The sequence below is a fragment of the Telopea speciosissima genome, chromosome 5 (assembly GCF_018873765.1).
Source record: "Telopea speciosissima isolate NSW1024214 ecotype Mountain lineage chromosome 5, Tspe_v1, whole genome shotgun sequence".
Lineage (NCBI taxonomy): Eukaryota > Viridiplantae > Streptophyta > Magnoliopsida > Proteales > Proteaceae > Telopea > Telopea speciosissima.
In genome coordinates, this window is record NC_057920.1 from 5,089,284 (window position 1) to 5,112,379 (window position 23,096).

Genomic DNA, 23,096 nt, shown 5'->3' on the forward strand with positions numbered 1-23,096 from the left:
CTTTATTTCTGGGACAGATAAACTTCAAATTTTAGCTTCTTTTTTTCTATTTCTCATTAACTTTTTTGGTCCCGGTTCATTCCTAGGAACAAAAAATGAATCGGTGTTCACAAACAGATTTCTATTATTTTACAGAGAAATTGGGAAAACAAAAGTGTTATCATATAGGCCAACAATTGCACAGTTCCTAACGATCTGATTCCACTGTCTGAGAAAGCCTCAAGAATGCCACTTGAGAGTGCCAATGCCTCATCTAACAAAATGTTGTTGAAAATAGCTGGTTCTAATTTTGCCATGCCTTCCCAAGTGACCACAAATCACCATAGCAAGGAAGGGGGTGGTGTTGTTGGGACGGGAGTGATGAGAGATGATGCGTAGGGGATGGAGACACGAAAGATGATGTGGGTCCCACTGTTATGAGATATATTAAAAAAATGGGGTGTTGTTCTCTGTGCCGCAGCACAGGCTATGGCCAGGCACATGGGGGTAAGCACAATGACCACTCTGCTCCTTGCACAGGCTATCCATGTGCCTAGGCGCAACCTGCATTGTGGCACAAGGAACAATCTCCCTAAAAAAATAAAAAACATGTAGGCCATTGAGGAGGTAATTGGTTATCCTTTAACACTTGTCAGCCTACCATCATATGTGGAGAGTATCTAATCTCCACATATGTGGAGCTGTTGCCCAAGGACTCTGCCCGGCAGGGCGCCAAATTGTAAAATGGATAAAATAGTTTCCCTAAAAGTGGCCAAGTGGGAGGTTCTGCTGCTTTCCCAGCCCAACTCGATTCCCGATACTGAAATTTCAATCAAGAAATCGGAGAAAGATTTGCAGCGGCATGGCAACATTGCCGATTTCAAGCCATCAATGCACTTGTAACCGTATCATATCGGAAAAACGAGCTTATCCTTCTTCGTCTCCGCCCTCCGTTCTGCTTCAGAGATGCTCCACAAGAACTTCTCTGCCCAGCTGGGGATCGTCTCCATGGAAAATCGACTGCAGGAGGTGGCGCGGCCATGTCCTTCTTGTCCGAGCCGAAGAGAAAGCCAAGGATGGTTCCTCTTCTTCCGTCGAGCAGCAAGCCAAAGAAAAGGCCGACATAAAATACCAGGTTCTCAATCATTTCATTCTCACTACTTCTCCATCTACTCTCTTCTCTCTCTCCCCTCCCCCATTAATATTATTTTCAAATCACCCATTCCCTTAATCTGCTCCTGCTAAAAACTGATGTTGGTGAGATATTTTCACATTTCTTTTATGTCAACCAATTTGTTTACTGGTTTGACTGAATGGTTTTGACCTATTCAATCCAACAAACAATAGCATTACACAAGGAAAAATTTGTCGGAAGGAGGCAAGGAGGAAGAATTTATTCGTAATTAGATTGTCATTATATACTTCTCCACTTGTTTGTGTTGATACTGAACAGGACGAATTTCCTTCTTAAAGCCTCGTTTTTTTGTGTCAGATTACGACTATATTATTAGGCAACACGGGCATGCTAACCCTCTATGACCTTTTAACATCTCTGCATTTTTTGAGTTTTATACTAGAGACATGCCTGAAAAAGAGAAAAGATATTCTTAGGGCACAATATTACGTGTTACAAATTCTTTCAGCTGACTTGACATAGCTGAAAATACTTGAATTGAAGCTCAATTGGACTGGTGTGTTCTTCTTGCTAGGGTCTTAAGAGATGCGAATGACTAGTTGTCTTTTCGAGGGTGATATCAAAACTATAAGCAAAGGTTTAAGATTGATAGAAGAAGATTTGTAACTCCTCTAGAGGTGTCATGATGCAGGGCAACTAGGGTATCTTACCAGACTCATGCATATAACATATCTAGGAAGGTTCCGTCTAGTTGGAAGTGAAGGGAAGGGAGATGTAACTAAAACAAAACAAAATGAAAATTGTTCTAATCATTACCAACAATGGTTGTGTAAGTGTGTAACTAAGAAACTTTTTAAATATAGTTATTACATTTTAATTCACTTTTCCACCAAATTCCTCTGATTTGTATAGGAAATAAAAAACCACTTAAAAAGTTTACTTGCCATATTTGGTAAGGTTTTAAGTTAATTATACAATCATGATTACAAAACTTTTTAGTTTATTTTGAAATTAATTTCACTTCCCTTCCCATTCCCCCCCATTTTTCATTTCCTTTTTGCTTGCAACCAGAAGGAGCCTTTGGAAAATGCTAAGGCCACTAGTCAGAAGTCATGCATGGTCGGATCCCACTTTAACCCTCCAATCAATGGAAGTGGGACCCTCTGTATGGTGGGATCACAGAATTGCATGGCATACCACGTGCATTTAATGGGTGTAGCACTATCACTTCCATGGAAAGGATTCTACTTGTGGTGTTAGTGTTATAGTCTTGGGTTCTCAAATAGAAAAGTATGTTTAAGTCAATTTTTTGGGATTAGGGTTAGGTTCTGTCTTGAAAACAAGGAAAAGGGGGGGTTAAGGTGGTTGATTATTGTGGTGCTGGTAATTCTATGTTGCGGATATGGAAGTTGAGGGGGATACATGCTTAGGGATTTATCAGTGTCAAATTTATGGCCACAGGTTTGTCTTGCTGCAAATAAAATGAGAAAAAATGGGAGGTGAGGAAGAAGAAGAAGAGAAAAAAGAAATACATAGGTTCTACTGAAATCACCACTAGAGTTCCTGAAAGCATCACATTCAAGAAATATAATTCAGCAAGAAAGCATGGAACCTAATTTTTTTTATTTTTTATTTTTGCTCTATCCTACTCAAGGGCCCATAGGCCAACTACAAGCTAAGGGGGAAGGCTAAGAAAAGCCAACAATCTACAACTACCCGGGGGGGGGGGGGAGGGGAGAGAGGGTTGCCTTTTTGGCACAATATGCAATCCAGGACAGTCGATCCCTTGACCTCCTGGGGGGCATGCACTCAACTGGCAAGCGAGCAACCAACCGAGCTAGCGGTTGTTTGCGAACCTAATTCATTCATCCTTATGATGGGTTTATAGAATGAAACAGGTTTTGTTTAGGTCATATGATTCAAAGTTTGAACTTCAAACTAGATATGTTCCATCATACTATGACAGGCTAAAAGTTGCTGAATTTTGTCCAATTTATCAAAATCACATTGTTCAAAAGACAGTGACTTGTTACACAGGTGTCTGAAAGACTGAAACCATTTCTAGTGACACACAACTGGGCAAGTCTTGACCCTTCAAAGCTGATACCCTGAAGAAAATTGTGGGAATAGTACCCTAACTGGACTTAAAAAAAAAGGCATACCCAGTGCACGAGGCTCTCGCCACTGCGGGGTCTTGGACTGGAATAAAACAAAGACGAATCAAAATTAAATTTGGATGCAATCTGATAATAGAAAAGTAACCTAAATTAGGATACAGACTTACTAGACTCTTATCCATGATTAATCAAAACTATTAAAGCCCGAACACAGACTAGCTATTGATAACCTCAGGGGAGGATTATTTTGTAGGATTTGTTCAACTGGAGCCTTTCCTCATACAGTCATACCCCTAATCTGCATCGCCTCATTAGTTTGTAGGAAGTGGCCCACTCATCACTGCGGCCTATTATAAAATGTAGGCTGATGTCTCTTTTACGTTGTCTTATATAGCAATTATTTGCCCCCTACTCTGCATTACCTTATTAGTTGTTGGAATGAGATCACTGATCACTACACTAACCTGGTATGAAGTACAATCACTTGTCAAAACAAGAAAAAGCTTGTAATAAAAAACTATGCATCATGAATCCACTGCACGAGAATGAAGAAAGGGGAGTGCTAGAACCACCCGCAAGTGTTAGCATGCTTAGCTGGAATTCCAGCCATACAGCGGAGCCCAGACTTGCGCATACTATCACTCTAAAGCTGGGATCCCAGTTGCATGTGCCATCACTGCACATGATGTTAGCATTGTCCATGCTATTTGATAATTTTGATTAAAGGATGCAATCAAGTGATCGTACAAGATGATGCTATTAATATAATTTAGTGTATAAAGGACCTGACTTTGGAACCATGGTGATTCTCACATATTTTTAGTCTTATGTGATCCTTTGCTTTCTAACCGAATTGTTCATCATTTTATCCCATTGGAAGCCAAGGGCTGCCAGTGTGATTTCAGATGATCCAGAAAAACAGGGTATGCTTGACCATGCATTTTCTTGGGGACATTTTACTTCTATGATGCACTGTTGATGTTTCCGTGCATGAGTTGTGTTTTTTAAGTGGTCTTTAACTCTTTGGATCATTTCTTCTTTTGAGGGTTGTAATTTGTGTCATTGTATTATTTCTTCTTTACCAATAGAATTGTCACTTATATTTCTTAAAAAATGTCACTTATCCCATAGAAAGAAAAAGAAATGAATGTACACATTAGTAAACCTTTCCTCCTTTGTATTGAAGTAACATTTGGAGATTGGTTTGTCACTCCCTCTGATTATATGTTGTTTCAAGGATGGTTAATAATTAGGCATCGGGAAACAGCCTCTCCGTGAAGCGGGGATAAGGCTGCGTACATTATGACCCTCCCCAGATCCCGCAGTGGCAGGAGCCTCGTGCACTGGATATGCCTTTTTTTTGGGGGGGGGGAAGTTTTGGTGCTGGACTGGTTCTGGTATATTGTATACACACATAAGTTGATTAACGGTTTATTTTTCCAGACTTTGGTAAACCATGGGGTATTGATCATGTATACCATGATAGGAGTCCCTCTATCATGGGATTTGTTTACTTCTTTGCTTATTTTGTTTTTTCTTTCCTATTTGTACTAGGAGTCTATGTTTAGTTGTTAGTTTACTTTCTATTTTCTAATGCTCTTTCCTAGTCTGAATGGGACAGAAAACTATTGTAATCAACAACAACAACAACAACAACCCTTATCCCAACTAAATGGGGTCGGCTACATGGATCCTTTCAAAACAAAATAAAGAGGGAATGGAGAAGAGAAATGCAGAGATCAGATAAGAAAGTGAGAAAGGAAAAATGAAAGATGAAAGATGAACCTAAGAGGACAGAGGATAGCCCAAGAAATCAGGAAAATCTCAGCTACATGGTGTCAATAACGTGGATTCTTGCCCTCTCATAGGCTCTATCTAGGTCATACTTGGCACAAGACCCAGACTAAGCATGTCATTCTTCACAACCTCACCTATGGTCATTTTAGGCTTGCCCCTAGCTCTTTAAGCTCCTTCAATCGGAATCAGATCACTCTTTCTTACTGGGGCATCCCCAGGCCTCCGTTGTACATGTCCAAACCACCTTAAACGACATTTTCGAAGCTTGTCGCTGATCGGGGCAACTCCCACATCAGCTCTAATACATTCGTTCCTCACTTTATCCTTCTTAGTTTTGCCGCACATCCATCTTAACATCCTCATCTCTACAACACAGCTTCGCTATATGGCACTTCTTTACTGCCCAACATTCCGCCCCTTACATCATAGCTGGTCGGACAACAGTCCGGTAGAACTTTCCTTTGTAATCAGTATCTATAAATATAATTGGATGGGGAAGGCTTGCTATCGGTTGTTAGCCTTTCTAGCAGCCTCCCATTCTCTTCCTCAATCTCTTCTTCTTCTCCTTGATTGTTGGTTCCGTATTCTGATCTTGTCCCAAACTTATTCTAATGGTTATATATATATATATATGACCAAAATAGATGCAGGAACTGGTAGACGTATCGTTGCAATTTCTGAAGCTGATCATGAGATCATTTGCTGCTATCTCATCCCTTGTTATCTTTGACACCTGTGCATACAGTAGTAGCTCCAGATGCTAGAGGTTGTTGAGGTATTCAAAGGGGTCTAAAGTTTATTTCCACTTGATCTCTGAATTGCGGAAGATGAATGCTACATTGCTGCATTGAGAACCTTTTGCCAAAGGATGACAGGTTTTGTACCTATTCCTGGCTGCCACATGCCCAATCAGTTACTCAAAAGGAACTTATTCGTAAATAATGGACAGATACAGGATACATCTACCCACATAGGCCTGGTTGCCGCCTAGCCGCTAACTCACTCAGAAGGATAGTTGCAGCATATGTATTTACCCAATCCCTTGCTTCTAATTTAATACAATAATACATGTGCTCCTAAGAATTGTGTTTGAGATCCAAGACTGAATTAGAAGGCGAACGGCATCATGGTTCTCCCAATTCAATGGATCCGGGCTTTGGTACTGGTACATGGAGTATACATATAGGTTCAATATCAAGCTTTTATTTTATGTCTAAGTTATCATTACTGAAAATGATTGCACCTCTATGTGGAACTTCATATTTGAAGTTATTGACATGCTACTATTGCAGCAGGAACTGATATCAAAATCTGGGAAATGTGATCCTATATGTTCTGTTGATGAAATGAGCTCCCAAGATTTTGAGGCCACTTATCAGCCAAAGACTGACTTGTTCAAGGCTCTTGCAGTTCTTGCATCGGCTGCCGTTGGGGCAGTTGCAATTAATCACTCCTGGGTAGCTGCCAACCAGGTCAATTATTTTCTTACTACCTGATTTGGAATTAAATGACTTGTATCCTTTTTAGCTCTCTTGTGCTTCTATTTATAGGTTGGATATTTCTAGGTAGGCATACATGCATCCTATTGTATGTTGTGGAATTGATTTGAAGTATTTATTGACAGGATGTTGCCATGGCATTGGTATTTGGATTAGGATATGCAGGCATAATTTTTGAAGAATTTCTAGCTTTCAACAAAAGTGGTGTTGGCTTGTTGATGGCTGTGAGCTTGTGGGTCATACGAAGTATTGGAGTAAGCTCCATAAGATCTTCTTGGTTTGTTTAGATAATGAATTTTTGAATTAGTTCATGTTTGTTTCATATTTAGATCCTTCTCCTGATATTGTTCATTTGTTTTGCACATTGACCCATGGATAATGGAAAATTTTCACCCCTAAACAGTTTGAGCCTGACTATATTGGGGGGGAGGGGGGCACCCTTAGGAGTGGGGGGTGGGGGTGGCGGCATAGCAGCATGGAAGCCTTGTCCCCTAAGAAAGAACTAACTGCAGAGCAAGCAGCAATCCTGCAATCACTATGTTTGTGTCGATGTGCTCCCTAATGGAAAATAGATGCACAAGCAAAAAAATGACTTAAGAATCACAAATGATTATTGATCATGTTATATACCTCAAGTTAGGTGGCACTGAGAGTAAATAATAGTTCCTTAAGCTTCCAATAACATAGAGAAGAAGTGATCAAATGGGAGATCGAACCAAGTGAGACAGTCACTATTGGCATCAATTCCTGGAAGTTTTCCAGATGCTAAGCCCATCAACCAGTGGTCTTAGCTTCTGCTATATTGCCCAAGCAAAACACCATAGAGGTGATGAAACCCTTATGGTTGCAAACCGTACCACCAGCAATGGTCTAACCCAGTTTCCTTCAAGTCCCATAACTAATTAGTTTAAGGAGTTCATAGACCTGTCACCCAAAACACACAAGCACACAATTTCAGAATTTTATCTTATTGAATGTCTGGTGTTGCTGGTACACCTCAGTGAAGGAACAAGAATTTGTAGCCTTTATTTTTGGAGTAAGCTCAAGAAGGTATTTGTTAAGTAATTTGGTTCGTGAGCTACATTATTCTCTGAATGATGATGTTGTGGTACTTTCAAGTTCTCCTATGACAATCTATAAAGTCAAGCACCTATGCCCATATGGACACACTTTCTGGCATGTCCTTTATTTTTTTATTATCGAAGATAATGCCAGCCCAATTCTAAGCTGACACTGCCACTGCTATCTTGTTTCTAAAACTGTGATCCAGACTCTAGAACATAAAACAAAAACAAACATTTGGAAGCATATTTAAAAATCAATTTTCTGAATGTATGCACAACAAGATTCTGTTAACTGTCCCTCACAAGTCCTATTGTAGCTTTTGCATCCTTCGTGACTAACTATATCTGCTCTGGAAAATTCAGGTTGGTGGTCCATATATCCAAGCTTTCTGGATAGATCTATTTCCTTCCAAATAGAGGCTGACCTGGTCATTCCAACCATTGGATCAGTCTTTTGTCAAATTTGGTGGCCCACTTTGTATTATCAGCAGTCCAAATTCCAAACCTTGTTCAAAATACTGACTTTTCGAATTGCATTGTCAGCAGTCCAAACTCCATTCTTTATTAAGAACACTGGCTTTTCGACCATTTCTCAGCTTTATTTTGCTATGTCGTGAGCTCTGTGTAGGAGCTAACTTACCAGTTAAATAAAGGATGACTTTGCTATGTGGCCGTACAAGTTGAGCCCGAATGAATTGCATGGTCATCCTCCAAATTGGAACCCTAATTTGTATGTAATTATCTCTTTGAACCTTCGGTAAGTTTCTGCATTTGCCGAAGAAGGCTGGTACTCACTCCTTTTTCCCTTTTATACACTATTCTGCAGTTTCTATAGCTCTACTGCCTTCAATAATTTCCATTTCAATTAAATTCCATGGTCTGGTTTTCTCTTGCATTTCTTTTACTTAGTTTGGATGTGATTGTCATATTTTATTTGGCAGGCTCCTTCAACTGATATAGCTGTTAAAGAGCTAAGCAATGCATCTGCGGAAGTCAGTGAAATTGTGTTTTTCTTGCTTGGTGCAATGACCATCGTAGAGATAGTTGATGCTCATCAAGGATTTAAACTGGTTACTGACAATATAACAACTCGGAAGCCGAAGACTCTCCTTTGGGTGGTGAGTGGTCTATGATATAGTTATAGTGGTTCTATTGGTGTGTCCTTTATTTGTCTTGTCTGTCTGTGTTCAGCTTATTTTGGCACATTGGTATGCACTTGCTTCAATTAGTTGAGGAAGTATGGATGAAAAAAATTGCCCAAAGCATGATTTTTTTAGCTATAAAATTTTATGAACTTTTGAGTATATAACTTATGAAATAAAGAAAGTAATAGATAACACAAACCAGGTACATAATGCATATTTTGTCATGTCACAGGCAGCTAGGGTGTTGATCGAGCCCTGTTCTCTCTTCCTCACTTTTCAATCTGTGCTGCAGATTCTGAATTCATCCCATTACAAGAAAGGATGAGTCACTGGCTGAGAAAGGATAATATGGTTTCACTGATAAGTGGTTGGGGCCTTAGGGGTGTTTTTGTTAGAAAATTTTAGTTGAAGGTAAAATAGGCCGGTTGGCGTTGCTTGTGGGGTATCTTTGTTTTTGTGGTTGGTTTTATCTTCCTCTTGGTGCAGTTGGGGTTCAGGTTTTTTGCCCGTAGGATCTTCTTGGACCACATAGCTTATTTTTTATTCTCCTTGTTTTGCTCTTTATGGATTGTTGCTTAAACTAAAAAAGGGGAAAAAAGAGTTAATATGTCTTTTTTAGTAGTTCAGTACCAGTATATCACCTCAATCATAATATGTTTAAATTATTGTTTCAGCCACACGTCATTGACCAATATGTGTTGAATTTTGCAGGTTGGCTTTGTGACCTTTTTCCTTAGTTCCATCCTTGACAACCTAACGTCTACCATTGTCATGGTTTCCTTATTGCGGAAACTTGTACCCCCATCAGAATTCCGGAAGTATGTCCCAGCTACTTATTTTATTTTCTTCAATTATTTTTAAACATTTTAAAATCTCCAGATTTTCCTTTTTGGATAGATATCTTTGGATTATCAAGGTATGGGTATAATATTGTAAACAGCCTTGAGATCTGAATGCTTGAGTGATTCCAGAGATCACCAAGCCCTTTTATTTATATTAAAGAGAGTTGCATCTAATCAGACTTGAACTATGAATAAAGTTACAACTAACACAACTAATCTAATCAGACTTGAACTAGGAGAACTACCCTAGCCGATTCTAATTAGTAATCCTAACTAGGAATCGGCTGGGAGGGGGAAAGGGGAAAAAGGTCAAAACTACCCCTATCGGGTAGGGCTTCAAAACATACATTATTTTAACACTCCCCCTCAAGTTGGGGCATAAATATCAAACATGCCCAACTTGACTAAAATAGGATGAAAGACTTTCCCACTTAACCCCTTAGTGAACATATCGGCTAATTGGTCAGCTGACTTCACAAAAGGAACACAGTCTAGCCCTTCTTCCAGTTTTTCTTTGATAAAGTGCCTATCAACCTTCACATGTTTGGTACGATCATGTTGAACGGGATTGTGAGCAATGCTAATGGCAGCCTTGTTGTCACAATATAACATCATGGGAAGACGGACAGGAGCACCAAGATCTTGCAATAAACCTTTAAGCCACAACAATTCGTAGATACCCTGAGCCATGGCACGAAATTCTGCTTCAGCACTAGACCTTGCCACTACGTTGTGCTTTTTACTACGCCATGTGACAAGATTCCCACCAACAAATGAGCAATAGTCGGAGATGGACTTTCTATCAAAGGATCTAGCCCAATCGGCATCAGTATAAGCTTCAACTCGAAGATGGCCATGAGGAGACAAGAGAATTCCTTTTCCCGGGGCTGACTTCAAGTACCAGAGGATTCAAAGAACAACATCCATGTGAGAGGAACAAGGATCATGCATGAACTAGCTTACCATACTCACGGCAATGACTATATCTGGCCGTGTATGAGATAGGTAAATAAGTTTTCCCACCAGCCTCTGATAACAGCCTTTGTCAACCAGTTCACCTTCCTTTTCCTTGAGCCGTGTAGTAGCTTCCATAGGTGTATCAGAAGGTTGATACCCTAACATCCCAGTCTCAAACAATAAATCTAGGATATATTTTCTTTGAGAGAGAAAGATGCCTTTGGAGGATTGAGCAACTTCTATCCCTAAAAAATACTTTAACTTCCCCAGATCTTTTATTTCAAATTCACGACCAAGGAAAGTCTTCAATTTGCTGATCTCATCACTATCATTTCCAGTTACAACAATGTCATCCACATAAACTATGAGAATGGTTATTTTTTCACCATTCCTTTTTATAAACAGAGTGTGGTCAGCATTACTCTGCTTATATCCTACAGAAACCATAGCTTTGTGGAACCTTCAAAACCATGCACGGGGTGACTGCTTCAACCCGTATAAAGCACGCTTCAATTTACATACCTTGCCGCTGGTCTTATCACATGAGAAACTAGGTGGAATATCCATATATACTTCCTCTTCAAGCTCTCCATGGAGGAAGGCATTCTTCACATCTAGTTGCTGCAATTCCCATCCTAGATTTACTGCACTGAATAGTAGCACTCTGACAGTGTTAAGTTTGGCAACCGGTGCAAAGGTCTCCTGGTAGTCGATCCCATAAGTCTGAGTGAACCCCTTTGCCACCATTCGTGCTTTATATCGATCCACAGTGCCATCTACCATCTGTTTTACCACAAACGCCCATGTACATCCAACTGGTTTTTTTCTTGGAGGAAGAACCACAAGCTCCCATGTATCATTCTTTTGTAAGGCTTTCATTTCTTCCATCATTGCTGCCTTCCACTTTCCATCTGTAAGAGCTTCCTGCCAATTCTGGGGAATACGAACAGAAGAAAGAGAAGAAACAAATGCACGAAAGGATGGAGAAAGAGATTCATAAGAGACAACATGAGAAATAGGATGCCGAGTGCAAGCCCGAATACCTTTGCGATGAGCAATAGGTAGTTTAGGAGAAGAGATATTACTTGGAATAGGAGAATGATCTGGTTCCAGAGTCGGCAACTAGATGGGAACTGGTGCTACAATGGATGGAAGCTACTTTTGTTTGGGACATCCTCTCTGGTAAGTTTTGAGATTGGATTCATTAATTCTCTTCTGAAATTCTCCAATAGTTTTTTGAACTGGAGTCAGCTCCCCCTGAAAGGATATTTATCATTACCAGTAACTAAGTTCTCCCCCTGTGTAAGATCCTCGTTGTCTTCGTTAGAAGATGTAGGAGGAGTAGGAGGGGTGGGGTTAGGCTGGTTATGTACAGGAAGTTGAGCAGGAAGCTCAATTAATACATCTTCATTGGAAATCTCCCCCTGAAGAAGAGGAGTTGGATAATAGGAGAGAGCTTCATGAAAAACAACATCCATACTTACTAGGGTACGACGGGTAGGGGGATGGTAACATTTATAGCCCTTTTGGGATGGAGAATATCCCAAGAAAATGCAACGAAGGCCACGGTGTGCAAGTTTGCTTGGGGAACGAGTATCCCTAGCATAACAGACACAACCAAAGACTTTAGGGGGAACCACAAAGGTTGAAGAGCCCTGTAAAACGTCAATAGGGGTGCGGGAGTTAAGGACTCGTGTAGGCATCCTATTAATAAGATAGGCTGCAATAAGGACAGCATCGCCCCAATATTGGGGAGGAACAGTATTGGCAAACATGAGAGCCCGAGCCACCTCTAGGAGGTGGCAGTTTTTCCTTTCAGCCACACCATTTTGGGCAGGGGTATCGACACAACTGGTTTGATGGAGTATCCCATGGGCAGCAAGGTAGTGTTGGAATCGACCGCCCATATATTCTTTGCCATTGTCACTCCTTAATATTTGGAGTGTAGCATTGTATTGGGTCTGAACCAACTCGTGAAAATTCTGAAAACAAGAGAAAACATCACTTTTGTTATGCATCAAATATATCCATGTACTCCTAGAATGACAGTCAATGAAAGAAACAAACCAACGATGTCCAAAAAGAGATTGCTTTCGACTAGGGCCCCACACATCAGTATGAACAATATTAAAAGGAGAAGAACTATGTTTATTAGAAATAGAATAAGTGGAACGATGTTGTTTAGCCAAAACACAAGGCTTACAGAAAAATTCTTCCTTATTACATTGTTTAACTAGTGCTGGAAATAAAAAGGATAAAGTTCCTAAAGGGGGATGACCCAATCGGTTATGCCACTGTTGAAGTTCAGAAGAGACTAGTGAATTTTGATGAATGGGAGATGGAAGTGATGTTGGAGGAGGACTCCCATTATTAAGCAGATATAATCCACCATGCAGCTTACCACATCCAATCGTCGCCCCCGTTGCCAGATCCTGAAAAACACAATGTGAAGGAAAAAATGTTACTTTGCAATTTAGGTCACGGGTAAGACTACTAATGGATAGAAAATTAGTGGTAAAATTAGGTATATGTAAGACAGAGGATAAGGTTAGAGAAGGAAAGCAACTGATAAATCCTTTCCCAGAGACAGAAGAGAGGGAACCATCAGCGACTCGAACTTTATAACGATGAAATAAACTGGAGGATCCAGTCATGTGATCAGTGGCACCGGAGTCTATGATCCAAGGAGAAGAGACTACCGATGCACAATGACAAGCAAATGAAATACCTGAATGGGCAAAATTTGAACTTGGAGTGGTGGAAGAACTGGCAGGAGTCGATGTAGTAGAAACAGCAGAAGCCTGTAACATACGACAGAATGCTTGAAGGTCTTCCTTGGATAGACCAGTGTCAGTAGTAGGAGTAGTAGTGACAGCCTCAGTATGATTGGCTTTGTTTTTCGACTTCCGGGCAGCACGTTTAGCTTCTAAGTCAGCCGGTTTACCATGGAGTTTCCAACAAGTGGCTTTGGTATGATATGGCCTATTACAATGCTCACACTTCACAGTTACTTTAGAAGAGTCACTAGTAGTAGAAAGCCCATCAGTTGTAGGAACAGCAGTGGCAGCAGTTTTTAGAGCTGATCGATCACTGGTGGTGGTGTGTAACATAGCAGTCCGTCTGTTTTCTTCAGTATGTACTAAGGCATAGGACTTTCCAAAGTAGGAAAAGGGATTCTGCTGAGTACCTGGACCCGAATCTGATCATATTCTACATTTAAGCCAGCGAGGAAGTCATATACTCTGATTTTGTCAACATGCTTGCGATAGGCAGCAATATCAGTAGGATTAGTGGGCTGGTAATCAGTGTAATGATCCAGGTGTTGCCATAGACTTCGCGGGAGAGCATAATACTTGGAGATGGAGAGGTCCGTCTGAGTGGTTTAATGAATTTTTTTTCGTAATTCATAAACCTGAGCATCGTTACCAACCTGTCCATAAGTTTCTTTGGCAGCCATCCATATCTGGGCAGCAATCTCTAGAAGTAAATAGCCATTGGCAAGATCTTGTTGCATAGAATTCAGAAGAAAAGCCATGACTTGAGAGTCATTAGAGATCCATCGAGCCTGTAGAGGACCTGTAGTAGAAGGCTTTACTGAAGTACCAGTAATGTGTCCAGTGAGACCACGGCCAACAATGATGAGATAGGTTGATCTGGACCACATGAGATAGTTAATTCCATCAAGTTTGATGGAGGCAGCAAAGGGAAGATACTCTTGTCGAGTTTGTGCATCAGGCCCAGAAGTGACTTGATCATCCGAACCAGTAGATACATCAGAATCAGGCATGGTGCTTGATATGCAATGGAGATCAAGAAGGTTATCTCAATCCAGTCAGCAATAAGATCTCCAAACAGAATCGAGTCACCTCCTTAAGAAGATCAGATTGTTCTAAAAAAAAAGGAACCCAATAATAAAGTAGACTCCAATTAGGGTTATGAAGAAAATCCAAATCGCAAGAGCTGTAGATGATGAAGAAGTAACTGGAACTGATGTAAAGAGGCCACAAGTATGATGGAATCCCTCTGAGATAGTAAGGAAGCTGTCCCTCAAAAAACCAGCAGCTTCAGAGGAGGATTTAGAAAATCCTAACTGGGAAATACCTGAATCGAAGGTGGATGATGGGTTTTGAAATTGTAGCACTTTCAGCTGTCAGAATATGCTGAAAAGCAGGTCGAGTACTCCTCTGGTAGTGAGGAATATGTCCTCCAAAATACAGCACTGTTGGATGAGCCAATTAGAAACCCTAATTTGATAAAAAATTAGGAAAACCTGGGTTTGGAGAAATTGCAGGGCTGGGTCAGAATTGATTGTGATCCACTCCTGCAGTCTTCAAACAAAGAAGGTGTGCACCAAGTATAGCAGGAAAAAAACTCCAAAAAAAGGAAGAATCGATCTTCAATTGTATTAAGAACTTGATCTTCAAGGTTGGAGAAGTTCTGCCGACAGAATTAGGGCACACCAATGATCTGCAGTCTTTAATGAGGTGGTATGGAGGGCCGCAGCTAAATCCTTAGCAGATTCACCTCATAGTTGCTGCCCTGAATGAGAGAGAAGAGCCGAGAGTGATAGAGAAGAGAAAGCTAGAAACTGTGGAGGGGAGGAAAAAAATAAAAACCAAAAAAACTGAGAAAGCTGTTTATTAGATCAGAATTGGCTCTGATACCATGTAAACAGCCTTGAGATCTGAATGCTTGAGTGATTCCAGAGATCACCAAGCCCTTTTATTTATATTAAAGAGAGTTACATCTAATCAGACTTGAACTATGAATAAAGTTACAACTAACACAACTAATCTAATCAGACTTGAACTAGGAGAACTACCCTAGCCGATTCTAATTAGTAATCCTAACTAGGAATCGGTTAGGAGGGGGAAAGGGGGAAAAAGCTCAAAACTACCCCTATCGGGTAGGGCTTCAAAACATACATTATTTTAACAAATATAAATAGCGGTATACAAGATAAGGAATAGTGTCTTTCAAAAGAAAATATGTGGCATAACAACTGTACAGATATACATGAATGAGACCCAGCCCTAGAATAACTGACAGAAGTCATCCAGTCGGTATCATTGAGCTTTCTCAAAGGAATAACCCAATTAAGGCATTGAAGCTACATCACATGATAAAAGTTCCCTTATTTTGTCTAATCCTTTTGGAACTTTGAATTTGTGCAAGCAACAACATTTTTCACGACGATAATGATCTTAGCAACCACTACCATACCTATACAACATTTCTCTTGCCTAGATGTAACCACATTTCAAAGCTTTTGTTTTGGTTGAAATTTTAGGAAAGGAATACTTAAGAAGATATCCCAACATACCAATGGTTCATGGGTGCATTCTTTGCTCAAGAGTTTCAGGTGGAATAGGTCAAAATCAAACTATTAGCTAAAAATCCCTTAAGAGGGACAAATTCAGGAAAAAGATCAGCTGTGTTTGATGTGGTTTGATTTCAAAATCAACGTCATGGATTTGTATCCATTATTGGCTGCGTTATAAAAGAGGTTGGACCTTGGTGCAACGGTTAAGTTGCTCCATTGGGACCAAGTGGTCATAGGTTCAAGTCTCTGGAAACAGCCTCTTTGCAAAGCAGGGGTAAGGCTGCGCACATTATGACCCTCCCCAGTCCCCGCAGTGGTGGGAGCCTCGTGCACTGAGTACACCCTTTTTTTATTGGCAGCATTATAAAACCATGGGCCTAAACTATAGGATAATTTTTTATATTAGAAGTAGATTAGGTTTCAATTTGTTTGTGGTCCAATGGTTAGACGTATAGGTGTGGTATTATTTAATTTGTTAGTAGCTTACTTAGATAAAGCTTTTATCCAATCCGGGGGGCCTAGTTTGAAAGCTTCAACACCATGCGCACCAGACTTTCCAGATTTTCTGGAATCTTTCGTCTCTGACAAATCGTGGCTAGATTTTAGGAGTACATCTCTTTTACTAATTGCTGTCCAATATAACATAAATCCAGCTTCATGGGTTAACTTATCAATATAGTTTAGGACACCTAATCACAGCCTGTGGCTGGGAGGAGGTTCCCTTTTCTGTTTGGGTTATCTTTTCTTTATTTTTCTAAGGGTTCGAGTCAAGGAATGACTCTCCAAGCCAGCCTGCCATGGAGAGTAGTCTCCTTTTAGTTTGGGTCTCTTATTTCTTTATTATTTAGTTAGTTGAGTTAGCGAGGGTCTCCTCCAACAGCAGTCAACGTGGGGAGTTTAGGATAGTTTAGAATTCTGTTTTGTTCCACTTTTCTGTACAGTTTTATAAATACAAGAGGCTTAGTTTACTCACTATTTGATCAATGGAATTGATTTAGTTTATTTTTTATATTTCTCTTCCTTATTCTCTTTCTCTTTCCCACCACCAGTATATCCATTTCAATCCATCTGCATCAGGGACTCATCTTCCCCCTTCCTTTTCAGATGCCATTTTTCTTGTCAATTAAGAGCTAAAAACCCTTATACCTCCTTGATTTGTTCAGAACTTTTTCATACATTCATGCTTTTAGATGCTGTCTGACTGATGTCAATTTTGCTTCATGATTATATCCTAACCCCTAGTTCATTTCTTTTTTTATTGCCAGCATTATTCTTTCCCTCCCCCCTGATTAAATGTTTTTTCTATATTAAGACATTGCTAACCATTTATGTGTCTATGCCTATCCAGTTTCAGTTCTGAAAGTTTGTTCGTCATTTTGACCTGTAATAGTTGTCTCCCACATTGATACCTTACTTGACAGGATTTTAGGAGCTGTTGTCGTCATAGCAGCAAATGCAGGTGGTGCATGGACTCCCATTGGTGATGTTACCACAACAATGCTGTGGATACATGGTCAGATCTCCACATTACCCACAATGAAGGTCTTTGTCTATTATTCTGATCAGCAGTGGATCCTATATTCCTATTATTAGGTTTATCAGTGGATACTCAAAATTTCAACTTATCATAATTCCTGAAATCCATGGATGTTGCCTCTCTGTTATAGCTTCTTTGTATATCTGAAGCCCATATCTGGGAAAGAAATTAAATATTGTATGGAGGCAGGGATGCAGAACTGATAGTCCCGAAGCCATTCTGGCACGGGTGGCATATCTGCCATTTATCAGCTTTTTTGTTGCTCAAATTTTGTGGACCGGTTGTCCGCATTATCCTTTTCTCAGTCATTAATTTTCACTAAAAACGGATTCGTAGTGCTGAAATGGTTGCCTGCACTGCATGCCATTTTTGCTACATGGAGGGTTGATTTACTCCCGACTGTCGGATGAATGGGAATTCTTTTGATGCCAACATGTCAAAGTTGGTGGCCCATTTCAAGTGTGTGCCTGAGTTTGTAGGAATTTACTGTCAATGGTCCAAACTGTTCAAAGATGTTTGACTTTTCAATCAATATCCAAACCTGTATTTTGACACATGATTAGAGGATGATATAGACTCTTAGGTTGTTCTAAGATGTTTGCAGCTTTGTGAGAAGTTGGATATATGCCTCTCCAGCAATAGGAATTACTCTTTATATATTAAAGCATACATAGGAAAGAAATGGATTACTATATGGGGGAAGAGGTCCAGAACCTACTGTCCCAAAAGCCATCCCAGCACTGTTGGCATATCTGCCACATAGCTACTTTTATTGGTGGATCTGTCCACAGAACTCTACTTCTGTGTTGTTTTTCAGTCCAATTGGATTCCTCCTCATGTGAGAATATGGATGGGAAATTTATTGAAAAGTTGATATTCGGACCAGTGATAAACATGGGAAGATCCCTACACAGTGGGGCACACAGTTGAGATGGGCCGCTAACTTTGATATGTCGCTAATTGAAAGAAATTCCCATTTATCCAAGGGTCAGAATGAGCAACTCATCCCTTCATGTGGCATCAATGGCCAATACTTCGAGAGACCATTTCATCTCTGTTGGTGCTGGTTCCCCCCCCCCCTCCCCCCAACAATTGTATTGTTTAGAATCTTCTTGAGTTTTAGGTACACGAATTTAGGGATCACATCAGCCAGTGCCAATTCCGTGTCAAATTGGCTACAATTCGGCCAGTCAGTCCAAACTCCGGTAGAAACAGTGCTGAGAGACCAGTTTCAACCGAGTTCGGATGGGTTGGCAAGTCAACTTGGGATCAGTATTGGCAAATCTCGAGGTGACTTGGCCAATATGGCTGATCCAAGCCCGTTTCCTCAATTCATGGTTGGGTATATGCCCCTCCAACAAAGAGGAATAAGATTTTCGGAGACACTGCTCGGATGTGATTTTGGAGCATTTGGGAAGAAATGAATTTGAGGGTAACCAGAGTCCAGAGATTTGCCAGTCAGAGGGAGGCCATCATTGAAATTATTTTCACCAGGGTGGTACATTAGGTAAAACTTTTGTGGACATTTGCAGGGACATCTCCTCAATTGAGGTAACTGTTTAAGTTAAACTTTCACTATTTTACCTGGCAGCCCAGGTCTATCTGGAAATGGATGAGTGCTCAGAGACTGGACTGCCACATTTTCCATTGGGGTCTCCTTAAGTTCCAAGTCTCTTAACACTACTACAAGGTCTCAGATTGTCTTTTGTTGTGGCCTTTCAAAGTTTTGAGAGAGAGAGATAATCCATGTTATTTAATTCTTATATAGAGGCAGCTAGAGGTGTCATTATTTTTTTGTTTCAATTCCACGCACATAAAACAGAACATGTCTAACCATTAGATGTCATTCTTTTCATATGAAAATCCCTACTTTATCTTCATTGCCCTTCAAGGAAATTTTTTACCCTTTTTGATGCTGGAAAGAGAGGAATTTCATATCAGCTTCTCATATCTTGCAGGACTTGTTTATTCCTGCTGCCACTTCTTTGGTTGTGCCACTGGCTATTATGTCCCAAACCAGGTGCTCATCTGGAATAGAAATCATAAAATAAAAGCTAGAAGGTTAGCTTGAACTTCTACAAGTACAGGTTTACATGACATTTTCCTCTTTTTATGCAGTGAAGTTAATGGTAAGGGACTAGACTCTCATAATGTTTTGGCATCTGAGCAAATGGCTCCTCAAGGGAAGTTGGTATTTTCTGTGGGTATTGGAGCTTTGGTGTCTGTTCCAGTGTTCAAGGCCATCACTGGTCTGCCTCCTTACATGGGTATGCTGCTGGGACTAGGATTTCTTTGGATTTTGACAGATGCTATTCATTATGGTGAATCTGAGGGGCAAAAGTTGAAAGTACCACAAGCTCTGTCTCGCATTGATTCTCAAGGAGTCCTTTTCTTTCTGGGGATCCTTCTGTCCGTCAGCAGGTATGCATGATCCTCTTGGGTTTCTAGCTTTCCTTGCAGTACATGCAAGTTATTAAGTTGCTTTGTGCATTTTATGTGTTCAAAGAATCTCTTTTGAAAAGTCTATTATAAAACCGGGGAAAATATCTCTTTTAAAAATTGATGTCACCAATGTAACTAATGAAAAGCTTGTGGGTGGATCCAGCTATTGTGCTGACTTTTTTTGTATTTGATGATCATTTTCAAAGTCCATTTATGTATTATTTTTTTGTTTCTGTGCTCTTCCATTTCTTACCACTGTTTGGTTACATGTGAAGTAAAATAAAAGATTCATTGTTCAAGTGAAAATAAAGTGAAACGGAAAAGAAAATATAGAGTACAATTAATGGGGTGTTTGCTTGGAAATAAAGTTTATGTACTTGTTTTGAGAAACATGTGGGGACCACAATATTGATAAAGTTGGAGTGAATTTTTCGCTTATTTTCTATTTTCTACAGAAAATGAAAAATAATCATTCTAGGTAACTATTACCCTACAAGAAAGAAAATATGTGGCCCACAAATTTGCATTACAACCAATCATATGGAAATTGATTTTCAATAGAAAATGTGGACTTCATTTCACTTTTGGCTATTTAATATTTACACTCCCTCAATCATTTATCTCATTTTAGTTTACCAATGGAACTTTTATTTTACTTCACTTTTTTTTTGGGGGGGTCAAATATTACTTCACTTCACATCTAACAAATGGGGCCTTAGTTAAATTATTTTTGTCAAAGAAGAAAGGAGACTTGTAAATGGTGTAATAAGGTGAAAGATTAATTATCATCCAAAAGAAAGGTGAAAAGTTAATCTCTATACTAATAAAAAAAAGCATTCATTTCTTTAATTTGAAAGTTAGTACTGTAATCTATTACAAATAAAATTAAAATAATGCAATGTGCCAAAAATAAATAAAATACCGCTTCAGTTGGCTCTATTAAAAATAAGCCTCCCTTACCAACACTGGTTATACCAAAAAGATAAGTTTTTGAATAAATGAAAATTTATTAACAAAAGAAAGCAAAAGGAGGTGCTCTATACTGTAAAGACCAAATGAAAATCAGACCTATAAGGAAAGATCAGATACAAAAAAGGATTTCCAGTTTCCCAATTGTTTCTGATATACCCCCAACAAATTCTGCACTAAGTAGAAGCCTGCCGCATTATGTTGCTTTGAGCACAAAATTTATTGGAGCAGCATAACTTTTGAAAGACTCATTTCTGTCCTGCCACACCCTAAATTACTCACTGGTGTAGTAGTATTAGTAATGACAGCCGTTTACACCTCTATGCAGACAAGCACTCTACATTGACATCATAAAAAACTGTTTGTGCCGCGTGTTAGCAAAGTAATTATCAATGACATTCTATGAAGAGAAACTGCATTACTAAAAATTGCTCTTTAAAGTTGATGAGATTCTGAAAGCCAAGTTGTTTGTGGGTTGCTAAGCTATCTCGTGACTAACTATTCATTTCAAGATAGAGAAGTTGGTTATGAAGTGAATTGCAGTAGTCTTAACAAGAGGAAGGAGAGTTGCAATACTAAATTCTGATGATGGTTTCCATCAAACATCTCTCATTGCAATTGACTATATTTAAAATTTCCAATGAGAACGTTACATCCTCTTACTTATAGAAACTTCCAACGATATCAGAAGTTCTTCGATAGCAGATTTTCATGTTGATCCAAATCAAATATATCAGTCGGGAACACTTCTATATCTATAATATTTCTAAAATTTGTGACAATTAGTTTTCTATTTCCAAGACTGATAACATCTCGTAAAAAGAAATTAACTAGTTACTCACCTCTTAGCATTCATGTCACAGGATTGGTTTATGACAGGTAACATGTCTCTGCTTCTACAAGGAAGTATAAAAATAGCCAAAATCATGCTTTCTGGAGCTGACAAAAATTTAACCTGGTTTTTTGTAGCCTGGAGGCTGCAGGGCTTCTCAGAGAATTGGCAAATTACCTCGATGCCAATATACCTAATATTGAGCTGATTGCAAGTGCAATAGGTGTTGTATCAGCCATTATAGACAATGTTCCACTAGTTGCAGCAACAATTGGAATGTATGATATATCATCATTCCCCCAAGATTCTGAACTTTGGCAGCTGATTGCATACTGTGCTGGTACTGGTGGATCTATGTTAGTTATAGGCTCTGCAGCTGGGGTTGCATTTATGGGTATGGAAAAGGTGGACTTCTTTTGGTACTTGCGGAAGGTAAATGTTCTTATGGTTATTGATACCTTCTTATCTGTCACAATTCTGATTTTACTAACAACCGTAATCCTTTTTGCAGGTGAGTGGTTTTGCTTTTGCCGGTTATACTGCTGGTATTGTTGCCTATTTGGCGACTCACAATCTCCACCTCTCACTGCCCACCGCTGTAGCCCAGGTTCCATTCCTTTCCGGTTCATAGATCACATGTAGCATTATTTGCAGTCAATGATGTTAGGTAACCTTGGATTATTGCACAGTATCAGTGATTTAGCCAGTATTCCAATATTTTATGCAATATGGATGTATGTTGTTTGTGCCTTTGTGGCATGAGGGTGCTGGCTTCAGAAAAGCATATGTCCAGCAAGATGCGGACCTATTATCTCAAGGGTCAATTGAAGAGCTGTAAAATATGTTCAGAGCAAACACTGAACATGCCCTTTGATAGCAATCATCAGATCACAACAGATATTACCAGGGTATTCCTGAAAAGGAGGCATTTTTGCTCTTAGTCTAATAAAATTACTGTTTTTACTACGCTGGAAGGGGTTTACCATCGTATATGCATTGCTCAACCTGAATTCTAAACAGTGCGTGTGTAGTGCCAATGACATTAGATAAACACCAGACTTGTGCTGAACCTGCATACAAACTTAAAGGCAGAAAGCATTTGCAACAACATGTAGGCTCAAGAATTGAATGTAATGAATTTTGTTGATTGCTGTACAATGTCCAATCTAGCACAATATATTCATGCCATACACCAATTGAGGCTGTGAGAAGTTAGAATTGTGCCCTTGCTGCCCTCAAGCCATGGAAAGAATTTTTATTAGTATCTTTCTTGAGAAAAAGTGCAGAAAGGGATGCACTCCCCCCAATCTTGAGTAAAAAAAGTGTCCTAATATGTAGCAGTTGAGTTCTTTCAATAAGCCATATCAAATTTGATGGTTTATGTCAACTGTATGGCTTATGATGTTATGTTTCTCTATTTTTTAGTTGTCTTTGTCAAACTAACTCTATTTTTTTTTA

At 39.5% G+C, this 23,096-nt stretch overlaps 1 protein-coding gene and 1 long non-coding RNA gene across 4 annotated transcripts; one reads left to right on the top strand and one right to left on the bottom strand.

Annotated features, from left to right (window-relative positions):
• The first annotated feature begins 758 nt into the window (after positions 1-758).
• On the top strand, positions 759-22,602 carry LOC122662376 (sodium/proton antiporter 1). Of its 3 annotated transcripts, none has more exons than XM_043857997.1 (10): positions 759-1,114; positions 6,324-6,500; positions 6,653-6,781; positions 8,533-8,709; positions 9,448-9,554; positions 17,280-17,400; positions 19,354-19,415; positions 19,514-19,816; positions 21,776-22,070; positions 22,150-22,602. In XM_043857997.1, exons 1-10 carry the CDS (start codon positions 842-844, stop codon positions 22,267-22,269), a joined length of 1,764 nt encoding a protein of 587 aa, XP_043713932.1. In that variant the 5' UTR covers positions 759-841; the 3' UTR covers positions 22,270-22,602. The 3 variants fall into 3 exon arrangements, with proteins under 3 accessions (XP_043713932.1, XP_043713931.1, XP_043713930.1); XM_043857996.1 differs by having other exon boundaries at positions 760-1,114; positions 6,321-6,500; positions 9,448-9,557; positions 17,283-17,400; XM_043857995.1 differs by having other exon boundaries at positions 761-1,114; positions 6,321-6,500.
• On the bottom strand, positions 20,514-21,126 carry LOC122662378. Its single transcript, XR_006333010.1, has 2 exons — positions 20,973-21,126; positions 20,514-20,802 (listed from the first exon to the last, which is right to left on the bottom strand). It is a non-coding gene; the product is annotated as an uncharacterized LOC122662378 (long non-coding RNA).
• Positions 22,603-23,096: the final 494 nt, after the last annotated feature.